General features: G+C 30.5%; 2 protein-coding genes across 2 annotated transcripts; both read right to left on the minus strand.

Annotated features, from left to right (window-relative positions):
- Positions 1-14,667: 14,667 nt before the first annotated feature.
- On the minus strand, positions 14,668-15,138 carry LOC116119095. The gene has a single exon (XM_031405050.1). The coding sequence runs from the start codon at positions 15,136-15,138 to the stop codon at positions 14,668-14,670; it is 471 nt and encodes a 156-aa protein (XP_031260910.1).
- A 3,659-nt stretch (positions 15,139-18,797) lies between these two features.
- LOC116119103 lies at positions 18,798-19,268 on the minus strand. The gene has a single exon (XM_031405058.1). It carries the CDS (start codon positions 19,266-19,268, stop codon positions 18,798-18,800), a length of 471 nt encoding a protein of 156 aa, XP_031260918.1.

The following is a 19,268-nucleotide window of genomic DNA, read 5'->3' on the forward strand; positions in this document are numbered from 1 at the left end:
GGTTTGAGAATTTGGGTTTGAAATGTGAAGACATTGAGATGTATTTATAGTTTAATTAAATGATAAAGAAAAGGATTAGGGCATGTGATTAAGCAAGAAGGGATGCGCAAAACCGTGTCTTAATTAACGGCCAACAGCTGCAATTAATAATTAGTTAGCGCGTAATTAATTTGGTTTTAATTAATTGGAGTGGATTTGGTGAAGGCCAACACCCCTTGATGGCAAAAGGCAAATCAAAGATTACAAAGGGGTTTTTAATATAATATTAAGAACAACTTGAATATAAAAATATATGATTTTTACTCTTATAATGAGATTATATTCAAACACTCGTAAAAATATTAAATATATTCCTTTAAGGATACACACAGCGCGATAGAAGCTCTTCTTATCAAATTTTGTCTTCTGTTAAATAACAGTAAATCCTCATAGTGATATTTTATATAGGATAAACTCTACATAGTCATAAAAAATTTTATTCCCAATGTTGATAGTTATAATAAGAATAAACTCTACATTTTAATAAGTTATAATTTTTCTAATTCCTGTTTTAAGAAAGTTGCCTTACATAGGAATAAATCTACATAGTCATAAAAAATTTTATCCCAATTTGGAATAGTTATAAATAAGAATAAACTTACAATTTTAATAAGTTATAATTTTTCTAATTCCTGTTTTAAGAAAAGTTGTCTCTACATAGTAATAGTTATCTGTATGTTGTAAAAAAAAAAAAAAAATGTTATGATTCATTAACGGTTTAAGATGAAATAAAATATTTATCTAAAGTTGTTTGAGGTAATTATTTATACTTTAGAGTTGTTATTACATCTTTTAACTTGCGGGTATATTACTCGCTAGCATGAACATCTTCTTGTTGAAGCCAAATATTTCTACTTTCTCAAGTATATTTAGAGTTTCTTGACACAAAACTTTTTGTATTTTCGTATTATCATCCTCATGATTATTTCCGTTATCTTCTTGTCTAATTATAGTAATGATTTCTTCTTTAATTAAAGCATACATAACTTATTGCTCATTTAGATGATTAAGAAAGACATTAATACTCATTCGATTAGTTTAATGAATTAACGCATAATTAATTTGGTTATAATTAATTGGGAGCGGATTTGGTGAAGGCCAACACCCCTTGATGGCAAAAGGCAAATCAAAGATTGCAAAGGGGTTTTTAATATAATATTAAGAACAACTTGAATATGAAAAATTGTGATTTTTACTCTTTATAATGAGATTATATTCAACGACTCGTAAAATAAATTAAAATATATTCCTTTTTGCATCTAAAGCTCTTTTTATCAAATTTTGTCTTCTGCTAAATAGTAATTCAGATTTTCAAACGATTAGCACATTTGCATCTAAAAATTTTATGAGAATATATAGAAAAATAATTTAAGTCATATTTTTTTTAATAGGGTTTATTAATTGATCATCGATAAGCTATAATTATTTATGATTAAAAAAAAAATCAAATAATGAAGGCCTATTATGAGATGCGGCTTTTTTTTTTTTTTTTGGGTAATTAGGTGTGTTCGGGCCTATTAGCGTGCACTTCAATTAGTACTTCGGGGTCCTGAAGTTAATGATCGGATAAACCTCCAGTGACTACCCCTATTAACAGTGGCAGATCCAAGATTTTTGTTAAGAGGGGGTCTCCGTGGCTCCACCATTGTTTGCCAAACAACTAGTGAAAATTTAAAAAAATACAAAATCTTAAGCAAATAAAATAATACAATATCAGGAAGTCGAGAGAAAAAAATGCAATAACACAGTGTTTTCCTACTTAAATAAATCTATAAGAAGCAAAATTTTGAGTAAATGTGTTGAGTGAACATTGAGCAAAACCTTATTTTATTATTATTATTATTTTAATTTTTGGTTTTCACATATTATAATATAAATTTTCATAACCTTGATTAGACTTACCATAAGCTAAAATCAACCAAAATTTTAAAAAAGTCAACGTTGAATTGACTTTTAATATGAATTAATAAAAAAAGGGTAATTTTCTTAATATAAACATAAATAGTAACTTAAATTTCTTTAATAATTTTGAATAATTGAACAGTGACGTTTGAAATGTAGGAAAGTGGTGGGTGAAAGATGAAAAATAATATCCTTTAAAATATAGTTAAGGTTTTAATTTGGGAAAACATGTTCATTTTTAGATACAAAACACAAAATAAACTCACAAGATCTACGTCTTTTTTCCTCAAATTAGAATAAAAAATCTCCCCCCCCAAAAAAAAAAAAAAAGCACGACCAACCCTAAAATAAACTAAATTGAAATGAGCAATACACATACTTAAAAACTGATAAAACAAAAAACGGAGGTAATTGTGGCACCTTGAGTTGTGAAATGTTCAACAATTTCAGTCTTCAAAAGTTTTAAAAGCGATTATCATGAGAAAGAGAAAGAGAAAGAGAGAGTAAAAAATTTTAGGGATAAAATCATAAAAAGCTGATGAAACCGTGGAGAAAAAGAATGGAAAGACTTTTAAACTTTCAACATGATATAGGTTTGGAATATATATATTAATAACAAGTTTTTTTGGAGCTAAATATATGTATAATAGTTCTCATTGTTTTTTTAAATCTGAGGATGGACTCGGGCATATATATTAGTAGCAATTTTTTGTGGGCATATATATTAGTAGCAATTTTTTGTGGGCTTATATATTAGTAATTTTTTCTTTTCTTTAAATATGAGACATACCTTCAAAGGGGTTAGATCCACCACTGCCTATTAACAATCGAGGGAAATATCAAAGGGGTTAGATCCACCACTGCCTATTAACAATCGAGGGAAATCAAACTCAGGATCTGTTGAGTAATATTCCCAAAAGAAGCAGCTTATTGAATTAGCATGACCTTTGATGAGTTCGGACTATAAATTATTGAATCAATAATTTAATTGAATTATTATCAGAATTTTAAATTCAAGAGAGTAGATAAGATGTAACGAGTTATTTGACATAAATGATAAATTCATCTGGTTGAGAGAAAATAAAATGGCAAATTTGTATATAATAATTTTTTTTATTAAAAAAAAAAAGCACTTGAAATTGAATCTCGTCAACTTCCAAGTTGACTTTCACTTAATTATATCTTATATTTTAATTTGATTTAAAATATAAAGCTTATATAGAAAGATTCGGACTTGTCCTTATTCTAAACGAATCAAGACTTTTGAAAAAGGAAATATAATATATATATATAAATATATATTATATATATTATATATAATATAACGATTTGTTTTAATATGATTGTATAATATGAAATTAAAAATATTTAAAGAATTAGAATACATGATATGTCAAATATACATAGTTATCGCATCAACCGGTGAAAATAATTTTATATAAATATTACTCTTGAAAAAAATATATTCAGACTTGTCTTTATTAGTACCAACCTGAATTGAGACTACTCTTGGAAATGAAAAAGATTTATATGGTCTTAACTCAAATCCGAATCAAACCCCTGAAAAAGAAAAAATAAATTTATACTTGCTTAATTCTGAACTAATTGAAACCCTTGAATCTAATTAGTAAATACGAGTACGACAAAAAAAAAGTATGAAAATTTTACAGGTATGATATGACAAATAGTAAAAATATGTTTGTAAATATCAGTCATAAAATTTCGATACGGGAAAAATACAGTATGGGTATAACAGTACATTGTCAATAATACATTTTGAAAAAAAGGCAATATCAATTCTGGTTTTAACACTTTTCATGGACCACCTGATTAAAATCCTATAACATTTCAAATATAAAGTATTCAATTTGCGAATAATATGATGTGTTGATAAAATACGGCATAATACGATATATGATAAAATATGGTAAAAATGAATAATTCATGAATAAACGTATGAAAATATAGTTTGCGAATAATACAGATGTGTTGATAAATACAGAAATTCGATAATGATACTGAATTATACGCGGGCATATAATAGCCGTATAATTCTCGTTTTATTCACGAATTTACTAACTAGGCCATCTCGTCTAAACTTTAAAACCAAATCGAAACCCTTGAGAGAAAAGATTCAATCTCGTCTAAACTTTAAAACCAAATCGAAGCCCTTGAAAGAAAGAATCAACTAAGATCAAAAAAAAAAAAAAAAAAAAAAAAAAAAGATTTTTTCACCTTCATCTTAGTTTTGAGTTGTGGAGCAAAATTCAAGTGGAATGGATGAATGAAGCATAATTTCCATATTTGTTATAGCAATAAACAGTATTCACTGTAGCAAATGTCTCGCGCAGTTCACTATACACAAAATTCGCTAACAATTCTAATAGCTAACTTGAAACAATACTAGTATACAAAATCAAGACAGAACAACACACACAATTAATCGAGTAAAGAGAAAAAATATAGAGTGCAATTTATCTTGTTTACCAATTACAGTTACGTCTAGCAAAATCAATATTATATCAATATTGTCACTTCTCTCATTACAATGAAAGTAATTTGTCCCATGATTTGCTATCACACTCACACAAAAGAAAGTTTATTTATATACTAGGTTTAAAAGATAAATCCTAATATTATAAGGATTCATATTCTTAACTAAATAATAATGAATTATTAACTAAATAAATCATTCAGCGACTCTTCATGGAAATGCCAAACTGACTTGAGCCCAGGGGTGTTGCCCCCTCAACCCTCGCCTGTACCAAAGACCCCCGAATGCGTCTACGTAATCCTTATTGTTGAAGTAGTTAACAACCAACATAACTCGCTGTAAAAATCCAAATCTCTATTTCAGTAAAAAAAAAAAAAAAATGTTTTTTCAGCGTAAGAGTATTTAAAACCCTAATGACTTTGTATTACATTAGGAGAGGTGAGGGACGTCCTAGACACTATAAAGGGTGTTAAATCCGAGAGTGTGAGAATCGCTAAATGAGAGACTTGAGAGGGAATTCTTGTAATTTTTATAATGAAATTCCGCAAAGACTAAACTGATATAACTCTCACACAGTAAATGAACTACTATAAATCCTTGTGTGTGGTTTGATTATTATTTCCTTTGTCGCTTAACTTTGTTTTAATAGACATTTAGGTTTTTGCAAACATCAATTAGATCCTCAACACCCCCTTCGTAATCATTATTCATTATATTACACAAATCTAAGTCTATTATAGAAGTAATAATAAAAATGATCCATTTCTATAATTTGCAAATGTATTTACAGTAGTGAACTGTTCTCTTTAAACTTTGGCATATATGTACACATATATATGATTCAGAATCAAGTCAGTAACTAATAATGAAGGGGAAGAGAGGTGGCACCCTAGGCAGCAAGCAAAGGCCAAGCAAGAAAAGAAGAATGCGCGGTAGATAGAGAGAAGGAGAGAAGGGTTTTCTACGTTTCACTTAATATTTTGATTTTGAGCCATCCAGCTGTATGAAATGATATATTTAGCGACTACACGTACGAAAATTTTGGAAGTGTGACGTCGTCTTCCCCATTTTGAAAGGCCAAAAATTTCGACATATTTTTCTAACTCTGTTATTGCTGCCCTAAATCTAGAGCTCAGCCTGTGTCTAGATTGCATGTCGGCGTTTTAAAAATATTCTCTTAATTTTTTTTTTCTCTATTTATACCTTCATTCATTCACTCTCCTTCCTCGTACCTTCCATTTCTAAGTCTCCCCCATAATTTTTATTTTCTTTGAATATATGGTTTCTCTTTAGGGTTCTTTAATTAATTAGGGTTTTGTAAATGAGTGAAGGAGCTTTCTTCAGTCCAGTTCGAGGCAGTGGAAGGCTGATATTTAGCTGCTGACTCGTTGGTTCAAGAGCTCATCATCATCAGACAGAAGAGAAGAAGATGGATCGATCATGGAGAGAATCATTACAAGACTTAATTAATGATGAGTTTCTGATCCGACGATGCAGGAGCTGAGTTCAGCCATGGCTGTCAGTCTTGGACTGAAGGGAGCTCCCCTCTCTTGAATTAATTAATCTCATCTCATCCATCATAGTTAAATTTTTATATTTCCACATAATTTGCGAATTTAATAATTCTAACCATGATCATTTGCTTCTTCATCTTCATACGAATATCTAGACATGTATAGTTTACTTAAATTTATAATATTTATTTGCATGATTTATGGTTCATATTTGGATTATTAACTTGAAGTGTGTCTTGTTTAGTGGTTTTTGATTACAGAGATTAGGGCTAAAAGGGGATCAAGATTGAAGAGGGAGCTTAATTAATCGTACTGGAGATGGAGATCAAGTAATGAAGTATAAAAACCTAGTTGGATCCCAGCTGTCATTTAATTTCTCTGTGCAAACCAAATTTCTTAATTGGTTTCGTGTTATGTTAGATGATATTGTAAGTTTGAAACACATGGATCAACCATTGTGTGCTATTATTTTGATTATTTATTATGCATAATTAATCTAGGGTTTAATTTTAATTATTCACATGTGATATTTTAATCAATTTATTTGAAAGAAGCCATGCTTATGAGCTAGCTACTCTCTAGCTTCTTTAATTTTTCAACCAAATCTTTGACTTGTCCTCACAAATCTTTTGATTGCAATTAAATCATCGTAACTTGAAATTAAATATATTTTTTTATCGAGTTGTCGATTTATGTTCATCCTAATCTACCAAAACTCTCACTCTACTGACTATTCTTATTAGGAATCAACGAGGTTGATTGCTTGTAAATGCATGTCCTGATTTAATGTTTTATTTGGTTAAAAATATTTTTGAGTATATATGTTTTTAATTGATTGTTCTTATAAATTCAAGATCCAAAGAATTTCTCAATTTCTTTTGAAGATTAGGAAGAGATATAGACAGACCTTCTGAAATTGTAGTGCAAACTACACCCCACCTCGCCACATAATTAGAGACTTAAGAGTAATTAATTTAATTAAAGGATGGACCATATATAATATAAAATGAAATACTTCATTTATGACTGTCAGCCACATGGATTTTTACAACAAAAAACAACGAACAATTAACTATCTTAATCACACCATAGAATCCCAGCTAAAATCCCTTTAGTTATCTCCAAAATTTGAAAAAAGCCATGGCAGAAGAAATTGGCACACTCAAAATCATCAAAACGACAATCCCCAAAGCCAAACTTGGTCTTGTATTCATTATTTACCTTGCAAAACCCCTAAAGCTTCACATATATTGAATCGTAACTTGTATAGTAACGTTTCTCCCATTGCATCCAATCGTCAGCGCCTCGTAGTTCCTCTCCACCATCTTCATCTCATGGATCCTCTTTCGAAGAACGATCATGTTCTCATCGACAATCGACAATAATTGTGACAATGATGATGATGCGACGATGATGATCCGGTGCACATTTCCTTTACTAGCAAAAACCCTAGTGCTCAAGACCCTATCTTTCGTGGAAGTGCTTGAGAATAATGAAGACAAGAAGGATGAATAAATTGAGAGAATATGAAGATGAATCCATGAAAAGGGTTTGAGAATTTGGGTTTGAAAATGTGAAGGACATTGAGATGTATTTATAGTTTAATTAAATGAATAAAGAAAAGGATTAGGGCATGTGATTAAGCAAGAAGGGATGCGCAAAACCGTGTCTTAATTAACGGCCAACAGCTGCAATTAATAATTAGTTAGCGCGTAATTAATTTGGTTTTAATTAATTGGAGTGGATTTGGTGAAGGCCAACACCCCTTGATGGCAAAAGGCAAATCAAAGATTACAAAGGGGTTTTTAATATAATATTAAGAACAACTTGAATATAAAAATATATGATTTTTACTCTTATAATGAGATTATATTCAAACACTCGTAAAAAATTAAATATATTCCTTTAAGGATACACACACAGCGCGATAGAAGCTCTTCTTATCAAATTTTGTCTTCTGTTAAATAACAGTTAAAATCTCTCATAGTGATATTTTATATAGGACTAAACTCTACATAGTCATAAAAAATTTTATTCCCAATTTGATAGTTATATAAGAATAAACCCTACATTTTAATAAGTTATAATTTTCTAATTCCTGTTTTAAGAAAAGTTGCCTTACATAGGAATAAATCTACATAGTCATAAAAAATTTTATCCCATTTGGAATAGTTATAAATAAGAATAAACTCTACAATTTTAATAAGTTTATAATTAAGAGACCAAAACCAATTTTATTTCAAAGGATCCAAAAAACAAAAAAATTAAAGAAATTTAAAAATAAAGAGAATTGAATAAAATAAAAAATAAAAAATTTCATTATTTTTTTTTTTTTAAAGGGATAATATAAATCTGTCAGTTAGTCTTTTAATTTATATTATTTATTTTGTAAAAAAGAATAATTTGAATTTGTTCAATAACATCTTTACCCTTATACAAAGTTAAATCTAACCCTAAGTAATTGTCTATTAACCCTTAATTGAATAATTTATAGCTTCTGTCCTCTCATTGATAAATCCTAAAAAGTTTAAACCCTAATTAATAATATTCCAAAAGTCTCATATCTAATTAGACTAAACTATTCGTGTCCCATAGTATTGAAGGTAAGTGCAATATACTTTAAACTTTAAGAATGAAAGTGAAAATAACCCGAAAGAAAAAATAGCACTTAAGAAAGGTTTGCATTCGAGACTATTAGCATATTATAAGAGATCTCAAATTACCCATTCAAAATCCAGAATTTGAACTTCATGAAAAAACAAAAAAAGAACAAGTTTTTTGAATGGTTTGCTTATGTTATCTGCTGCAAATGAACTCAAACCATAATCTTTCGCGGATCTTTACAGAAATTAAGGGAATTATTAGGGCATTTGACGCTGATGCCTACCATGAAACGAAAAGTTATAGTTTTTAGTAGAGGCATAACTTTATTTCGTTAAACTATTACCCCTCCACTAATAGTTCGAGGTAACTCGCCCCCTAGGCCTTTGGTATGATAGATGTTGGCCAATTTAACCAACAATTATCTCCTCGATCGGCACCTTTCTTGATGTCACCTTGTAGGATCAGACATTTACCATTGGGTTAAAAACTATAGCTTTTAGTAAAAACTTAAACTTGTTTTCTTAAACTATACCCTAACTTTCGTCACAGTAAATAGAAAGCATAATCCTCTCTCTTTGTGGTCGGATGACAAACCTTTAATTGTTAGGGTTAACTATACTCAGGAAGTCTTGTGTGTTCGAGTTATAAGAGAGATACCTACCATATTTGCACAATTATCTTGATCCATTAGAGGCTTGTTGAGTGTTCTATGGCTCTTGTTGAGTATTCCGTGACCCTGAAAATTAAATATGCTCTAATATAGGCTTGAATACCTCATCTACCTAAAACAAAAAAAAAATAAAAAATAAAAATAAGCATAAGATGGCTGCGTAAGAATGTTCAAAACTAATGCTTTCTATACATATTTAAATTAATTCAATATAGTTTGTTTAATTTCTTGCATAAAACTCAGTTTCAACATTTTTTTGGTGTCAATGTTTTAGTCGATATTAATTCTGGAAATTATATCAGAAATTAATATCTTGCAGGCTTCGCATGCATATGAATTAGCAGTACAAAAAGGGTTCCAAAAAAAAAAAAAAAAAATATGGTGATAATTTCTGAATTCATACAGTCTCGTACACGCTGAAATTAACCAGAAGCAGCAAAAGCAATTCACACTTGACGTAAACTTTAAGGGGAAAAAAACAGCGAGTAGAGTACTGTATCTGTACTTAACCCTCGTGAAATGACAAGTGATAAACTTTTTTTCAGTATTCTGCGGATCCATGATTCCTTCTTCAACTATTCTAGTTCTATACTAACTATATACAGTTTCCATTGGAGCAAACATATCCCAGGAGTGGAATTCTGTTCTAACCGAGGTAGTTCATTTCTAACTATATATCAGAAATGTACTCAAATTTATATAAGAAATATTATTGTTGCAGCAGTGAGTGAGCAGTGTACGGTGGTTTTGGTTGATTGGGGTTTGGGATGCTTTTGTTTTTGTTGATTTGTTCTATGGAGTTATTGATTTTGCAGAAGACTTCATGTCTCACTCACAGTTGATTTGCTGCTGTGGGGTCTGTGATATCATTTGTACCTTAGAATTGTAAGAAGGGAATCACACCCTGTGATGGTGATAATCATAATGATAACTGAAAGTATTTAATTATATATGTAAATACTATTATGCATGAGTTGTCATTTCAGGCAAATTTCTCTGGTTTCGTCCATCAATTTTACTGCAAAGTTTCATAGCTCTCTGTGTCAGGCCTTGTCTTTATCAACAGAAGTCTATTTTTGTGGAGGAGTATTTCCCATTTCATGTTCATATATGATGTATTCAGGTTGAAGTTGAACACAGTACTCTCAATTCAAAGTTTCAAACACCAACGAGTTTATTATAAGTGGAACGGGAAAGTATTAGATTTCTAATTAAGTTGATATTTTGAGCCAATTAATTATACAATGAGTTGTTTGCAAAGGAATCAAACTTGTTCTGATCCTATCACAAATGTGCTACTTCTCTAGTTTGAGATTCATTGGAACATACTGAGAACTCACAATCTAATGATTTTTTTAATATAAATATTATTGTTGATGTCTAATCTATGCAACTTTATCTTAACTCTAAACTTGAATTTAGACCTTTGAAAAAGAAAGATTCGGACTTGTCCTTATTCTAAACGAATCAAGACTTTTGAAAAAGGAAATATAATATATATATATAAATATATATTATATAATTATATATAATATAACTTGATTTGTTTTAATATGATTGTATAATATGAAATTAAAAATAATTTAAAGAAATTAGAATACATGATATGTCAAATATACATAGTTATCGCATCAACCGGTGAAAAATAATTTATATATAAAATATTACTCTTGAAAAAAATATATTCAGACTTGTCTTTAATTAGTACCAAACCTGAATTGAGACTACTCTTGGAAATGAAAAAGATTTATATTGGTCTTAACTCTAAATCCGAATCAAAACCCCTGAAAAAGAAAAAATAAATTTATACTTGCCTTAATTCTGAACTATAATTGAAACCCTTGAATCTAATTAGTAAATACGAGTACGACAAAAAAAAAGTATGAAAATTTTACAGGTATGATATGACAAATAGTAAAAATATGTTTGTAAATATTCAGTCATAAAATTTCGATACGGGAAAAATACAGTATGGGTATATACAGTACATTGTCAATAATACATTTTGAAAAAAAAGGCAATATCAATTCTGGTTTTAACACTTTTCATGGACCACCTGATTAAAATCAATATAACATTTCAAATATAAAGTATTCAATTTGCGAATAATATGAATGTGTTGATAAAATACGGCAATAATACGAATAATACTGATAAAATATGGTAATAATATGAATAATTCATGAATAAAACGTATGAAACATATAGTTTGCGAATAATACAGATGTGTTGATAAAATACAGAAATTCGATAATGATACGTGAATTATACGGCTGGGCATATAATAGCCGTATAATTCTCGTTTTATTCACGAATTTACTAACTAGGCCAATCTCGTCTAAACTTTAAAACCAAATCGAAACCCTTGAGAGAAAAGATTCAATCTCGTCTAAACTTTAAAACCAAATCGAAGCCCTTGAAAGAAAAGAATCAAACTAAAGACTCAAAAAAAAAAAAAAAAAAAAAAAAAAAAAAAAAAAGATTTTTTCACCTTCATCTTAGTTTTGAGTTGTGGAGCAAAATTCAAGTGGAATGGAATGAAATGAAGCATAATTTCCATATTTGTTATAGCAATAAACACGTATTCACTGTAGCAAATGTCTCGCGACAGGTTCACTATAACACAAAATTCGCTAACAAATTCTAATAGCTAACTTGAAACAATACTAAGTAATACAAAATCAAGACAGAAAACACACACAAATATTAATCGAGTAAAGAGAAAAAAATATACGTGCAATTTATTCTTGTTTACCCAATTAACAAGTTACGTCTAGCAAAATCAATATTATATCAATATTGTCTCACTTCTCTCATTACAATGAAAGTAATTTGTCCCATGATTTGCTATCACACTCACACAAAAGAAAAGTTTATTTATATACTAGGTTTAAAAGACTAAATCCTAATATTATAAGGATTCATATTCTTAAGCCTAAATCTAATAATGAATTATTAACTTAAATAAATCATTCAGCGACTCTTCATGGAAAATGCCCAAACTGACTATGAGCCCAGGGGTGTTGCCCCCTCAACCCTCGCCTGGTACCAAAGACCCCCGAATGCGTCTACGTAATTCCTTATTGTTGAAGTAGTTAACAATTCCAACATAACTCGCTGTAAAAAATCCAAATCTCTATTTCAGTAAAAAAAAAAAAAAAACATGTTTTTTCAGTGTAAGAGTATTTTAAAACCCTAATGACTTTGTATTACATTAGGAGAGTTGAGGGACGTCCTAGACACTATAAAGGGTGTTAAATCCGAGAGTGTGAGAATCGCTAAATGAGAGACTTGAGAGGGAATTCTTGTAATTTTTTTATAATGAAATTCCGCAAAGACTAAACTGATATAACTCTCACACAGTAAATGAACTACTATAAATCCTTGTGTGTGGTTTGATTATTATTTTCCTTTGTCGCTTAACTTTTGTTTTAATAGACATTTAGGTTTTTGCAAACATCCAATTAGATCCTCAACACCCCCTTCGTAATCATTTATTCATTTATATTACAAAATCTAAGTCTATTATTTGAAGCAATAATAAAAATGATCCATTTCTATAATTTGCAAAATGTATTTACAGTAGTGAACTGTTCTCTTTAAACTTTGGCATATATGTACAGCATTATATATGATTCAGAATCAAGTCAGTAACTAATAATGAAAGGGGAGAAGAGAGGTGGCACCCTAGGGCAAAGCAAAGCAAAGGCCAAGGCAAAGAAAAGAAGAATGCGCGGTAGATAGAGAGAAGGAGAGAAAGGGTTTTCTACAGTTTCACTTAATACTTTTGATTTTGAGCCATCCAGCTGTATGAAATGATATATTTAGCAGACTACACATCTACACGTACGAAATTTTAAGTGACGTCGTCTTCCCCATTTTGAAAGGCCAAAAATTTCGACATATTTTTCTAACTCTGTTAATTGCTGCCCTAAATCTAGAGCTCAGCCTGTGTCTAGATTTGCATGTCGGCGTTTTAAAAAATATTCTCTTAATTTTTTTTTTCTCTATTTATACCTTCATTCATTCACTCTTCCTTCCTCGTACCTTCTATTTCTAAGTCTTCCCCCATAATTTTTATTTTTCTTTGAATAATATGGTTTCTCTTTAGGGTTCTTTTAATTAATTAGGGTTTTGTAAATGAGTGAAGGGAGCTTTCTTCAGTCCAGTTCGAGGCAGTGGAAGGCTGATATTTAGCTGCTGACTCGTTGGTTCAAGAGCTCATCATCATCAGCAGAAGAAGAAGAAGATGGATCGATCATGGAGAGAATCATTACAAGACTTAATTAATGATGAGTTTCTGATCCGACGATGCAGGAGCTGAGTTCAGCCATGGCTGTCACGTCTTGGACTGAAGGGAGCTCCCTGTCTTGAATTAATTAATCTCAATCTCATCCATCATAGCTAAATTTTTATATTTTCCACATAAATTTGCGAATTTAATAATTCTAAACCATGATCATTTGCTTCTTCATCTTCATACTGAATATCTAGACATCTATAGTTTACTTAAATTTATAATATTTATTTGCATGATTTATGGTTCATATTTTGGATTATTAACTTGAAATGTGCTTGTTTTAGTGGTTTTTGATTACAGAAATTAGGGCTAAAAGGGGGATCAAGATTGAAGAGGGAGCTTAATTAATCGGTACTGGAGATGGAGATCAAGTAATGGAAAGTATAAAAACCTAGTTGGATCCCAGCTGTCATTTAATTTCTCTGTGCAAACCAAATTTCTTAATTGGTTTCGTGTTATGTATAGATGATATTGTAAGTATTTGAAACACATGGATCAACCATTGTTGTGCTATTATTTTGATTATTTATTATGCATAATTAATCTAGGGTTTAATTTTAATTATTCACATGTGAAATTTTAATCAATTTATTTCTGAATAGAAGCCATGCTTATGAAGCTAGCTACTCTCTAGCTTCTTTAATTTTTCAACACAAATCTTTGACTTGTCCTCACAAATCTTTTGATTGCAATTAAATCATCGTAACTTGAAATTAAATATAATTTTTTTATCGAGTTGAGTCGATTTATGTTCATCCTAATCTACCAAAACTCTCACTCTACTGACTATTCTTATTAGGAATCAATGAGGTTGATTGCTTGTAAATGCAATGTCCTGATTTAATGTTTTATTTTGGTTAATAAAATATTTTTGAGTATATATGTTTTTAATTGATTGTTCTTATAAATTCAAGATCCAAAGAATTTCTCAATTTCTTTTGAAGATTAGGAAGAGATATAGACAGACATTCTGAAAATTGTAGTGCAAACTACACCCACCTCGCCACATAATTAGAGACTTAAGAGTAATTAATTTAATTAAAGGATGGACCATATAATATAATATAAAATGAAATACTTCAATTTATGACTGTCAGCCACATGGATTTTTACAACAAAAAACAAGAACAATTAACTATCTTAATCACACCATAGAAATCCCAGCTAAAATCCCTTTAGTTATCTCCAAAATTTGGAAAAAAGCCATGGCAGAAGAAATTGGCACACTCAAAATCATCAAAACGACAATCCCCAAAGCCAAACTTGGTCTTGTATTCATTAATTTACCTTGCAAAACCCCTAAAGCGTCACATATTATTGAATCGTAACTTGTATAGTAACGTTTCTCCCATTGCATCCAATCGTCAGGCGCCTCGTAGTTCCTCTCCACCATCTTCATCTCATGGATCCTCTTTCGAAGAACGATCATGTTCTCATCGACAATTCGACAATAATTGTGACAATGATGATGATGGCGACGATGATGATCCGGTGCACTATTTCCTTTACTAGCAAAAACCCTAGTGCTCAAAACCCTATCTTTTTTGCAAGTGCTTGAGAATAATGAAGAACAAGAAGGATGAATAAAATTGAGAGAATATGAAGATGAATCCATGAAAAAGGGGGTTTGAGAATTTGGGTTTGAAAATGTGACGGATATTGAGATGTATTTATAGTTTAATTAAATGAATAAAGAAAAGGATTAGGGCATGTGATTAAGCAAGAAGGGATGCGCAAAACCGTGTCTTAATTAACGGCCAACAGCTGCAATTAATAATTAGTTAGCGCGTAATTAATTTGGTTTTAATTAATTGGGAGTGGATTTGGTGAAGGCCAACACCCCTTGATGGCAAAAGGCAAATCAAAGATTACAAAGGGGTTTTTAATATAATATTAAGAACAACTTGAATATGAAAAATATATGATTTTTACTCTTTATAATGAGATTATATTCAAACACTCGTAAAATAAATTAAATATATTCCTTTAAGGATACACACACTAATAATACTAATAAAATAAGGTAATAATACGAATAATTCATGAATAAAACGTATGAAACATATAGTTTGCGAATAATATGGATGTGTTGATAAAATACAGAAATTCGCTAATGATACGCGAATTATACGACTGGACATATAATAGCCGTATAATTCGTGTTTTATTCACGAATTTACTAACTAGGCCCTTGAAACAAAATGTTCAAACTCATCTAAACCCTAAAGCCAAATCGAAACCCTTAAAAGAAAAGATTCAATCTCGTCTAAACTTTAAAACTAAATCGAAGCCCTTGAAAGAAAGGACTCAAAAAAAAGATTTTTTCACCTTCATCTTAGTTTTGAGTTGTGGAGCAAAATTCAAGTGGAATGGAATGAAATGAAGCATAATTTCCATATTTGTTATAGCAATAAACACGTATTCACTGTAGCAAATGTCTCGCGACAGGTTCACTATAACACAAAATTCGCTAACAAATTCTAACAGCTAACATGAAACAATACAGAAAACATACACAAATATTAATCAAGTAAAGAGAAAGAAATATACGTGTGATTTACTCTTGTTTACCTAATTACCAAGCTACTTCTAGCAAAGTCAATATTATATCAATATTGTCCTACTTCTCTCATTACAATGAAAGTAATTTGCCCCATGATTTGCTTTCACACTTACACAAGAGAAATGTTTGTTTATATATTAGGTTTAAAAGATTAAATCCTAATATTACAAGGATTCATATTCCTAAACATAAATTTAATAATGAATTATTAACTTAAATAAATCGTTCAACGACTCTTCATGGAAAATGCCCAAACACCTACGAGCCCAGGGGTGCTGCCCCCTCAACCCTCGCCTGTTACCAAGGACCCCCGAATGCGTCTACGAAATCCCTTATTATTGAAGTGGTCAACAACTCTAACATAACTCGCTATAAAAATCCAAATCTCTATTTCGGTTTAAAAAAAAAAAAAAAAAAAAAAAAAAAAACATGTTTTTTCAGTGTAAGAGTATTTTAAAACCCTAATGACCTTGTATTACATTAGGAGAGGTGAGGGACGTCCTAGACACTATAAAGGGTGTTAAATCCGAGAGTGTGAGAATCGCTAAACGAAAGACTTGAGAGGGAATTCTTGTAAATTTTTTTATAGTGAAATTCCACAAAGACTAAATTGATATAACTCTCATTCAGAAAAGGAACTATTATAAATCCTTGTGTGTGGTTTGATTATTATTTTCCTTTGTCGCTTAACTTTTGTTTTAATAGACATTTAGGTTTTTGCAAACATCCAATTAGATCCTCAACACCCCCTTCGTAATCATTTATTCATTTATATTACAAAATCTAAGTCTATTATTTGAAGCAATAATAAAAATGATCCATTTCTATAATTTGCAAAATGTATTTACAGTAGTGAACTGTTCTCTTTAAACTTTGGCATATATGTACAGCATTATATATGATTCAGAATCAAGTCAGTAACTAATAATGAAAGGGGAGAAGAGAGGTGGCACCCTAGGGCAAAGCAAAGCAAAGGCCAAGGCAAAGAAAAGAAGAATGCGCGGTAGATAGAGAGAAGGAGAGAAAGGGTTTTCTACAGTTTCACTTAATACTTTTGATTTTGAGCCATCCAGCTGTATGAAATGATATATTTAGCAGACTACACATCTACACGTACGAAATTTTAAGTGACGTCGTCTTCCCCATTTTGAAAGGCCAAAAATTTCGACATATTTTTCTAACTCTGTTAATTGCTGCCCTAAATCTAGAGCTCAGCCTGTGTCTAGATTTGCATGTCGGCGTTTTAAAAAATATTCTCTTAATTTTTTTTTTCTCTATTTATACCTTCATTCATTCACTCTTCCTTCCTCGTACCTTCTATTTCTAAGTCTTCCCCCATAATTTTTATTTTTCTTTGAATAATATGGTTTCTCTTTAGGGTTCTTTTAATTAATTAGGGTTTTGTAAATGAGTGAAGGGAGCTTTCTTCAGTCCAGTTCGAGGCAGTGGAAGGCTGATATTTAGCTGCTGACTCGTTGGTTCAAGAGCTCATCATCATCAGCAGAAGAAGAAGAAGATGGATCGATCATGGAGAGAATCATTACAAGACTTAATTAATGATGAGTTTCTGATCCGACGATGCAGGAGCTGAGTTCAGCCATGGCTGTCACGTCTTGGACTGAAGGGAGCTCCCTGTCTTGAATTAATTAATCTCAATCTCATCCATCATAGCTAAATTTTTATATTTTCCACATAAATTTGCGAATTTAATAATTCTAAACCATGATCATTTGCTTCTTCATCTTCATACTGAATATCTAGACATCTATAGTTTACTTAAATTTATAATATTTATTTGCATGATTTATGGTTCATATTTTGGATTATTAACTTGAAATGTGCTTGTTTTAGTGGTTTTTGATTACAGAAATTAGGGCTAAAAGGGGGATCAAGATTGAAGAGGGAGCTTAATTAATCGGTACTGGAGATGGAGATCAAGTAATGGAAAGTATAAAAACCTAGTTGGATCCCAGCTGTCATTTAATTTCTCTGTGCAAACCAAATTTCTTAATTGGTTTCGTGTTATGTATAGATGATATTGTAAGTATTTGAAACACATGGATCAACCATTGTTGTGCTATTATTTTGATTATTTATTATGCATAATTAATCTAGGGTTTAATTTTAATTATTCACATGTGAAATTTTAATCAATTTATTTCTGAATAGAAGCCATGCTTATGAAGCTAGCTACTCTCTAGCTTCTTTAATTTTTCAACACAAATCTTTGACTTGTCCTCACAAATCTTTTGATTGCAATTAAATCATCGTAACTTGAAATTAAATATAATTTTTTTATCGAGTTGAGTCGATTTATGTTCATCCTAATCTACCAAAACTCTCACTCTACTGACTATTCTTATTAGGAATCAATGAGGTTGATTGCTTGTAAATGCAATGTCCTGATTTAATGTTTTATTTTGGTTAATAAAATATTTTTGAGTATATATGTTTTTAATTGATTGTTCTTATAAATTCAAGATCCAAAGAATTTCTCAATTTCTTTTGAAGATTAGGAAGAGATATAGACAGACATTCTGAAAATTGTAGTGCAAACTACACCCACCTCGCCACATAATTAGAGACTTAAGAGTAATTAATTTAATTAAAGGATGGACCATATAATATAATATAAAATGAAATACTTCAATTTATGACTGTCAGCCACATGGATTTTTACAACAAAAAACAAGAACAATTAACTATCTTAATCACACCATAGAAATCCCAGCTAAAATCCCTTTAGTTATCTCCAAAATTTGGAAAAAAGCCATGGCAGAAGAAATTGGCACACTCAAAATCATCAAAACGACAATCCCCAAAGCCAAACTTGGTCTTGTATTCATTAATTTACCTTGCAAAACCCCTAAAGCGTCACATATTATTGAATCGTAACTTGTATAGTAACGTTTCTCCCATTGCATCCAATCGTCAGGCGCCTCGTAGTTCCTCTCCACCATCTTCATCTCATGGATCCTCTTTCGAAGAACGATCATGTTCTCATCGACAATTCGACAATAATTGTGACAATGATGATGATGGCGACGATGATGATCCGGTGCACTATTTCCTTTACTAGCAAAAACCCTAGTGCTCAAAACCCTATCTTTTTTGCAAGTGCTTGAGAATAATGAAGAACAAGAAGGATGAATAAAATTGAGAGAATATGAAGATGAATCCAT

This window comes from Pistacia vera, unplaced genomic scaffold (assembly GCF_008641045.1).
Source record: "Pistacia vera cultivar Batoury unplaced genomic scaffold, PisVer_v2 Contig1247, whole genome shotgun sequence".
In the NCBI taxonomy this organism is placed as follows: Eukaryota; Viridiplantae; Streptophyta; class Magnoliopsida; order Sapindales; family Anacardiaceae; genus Pistacia; species Pistacia vera.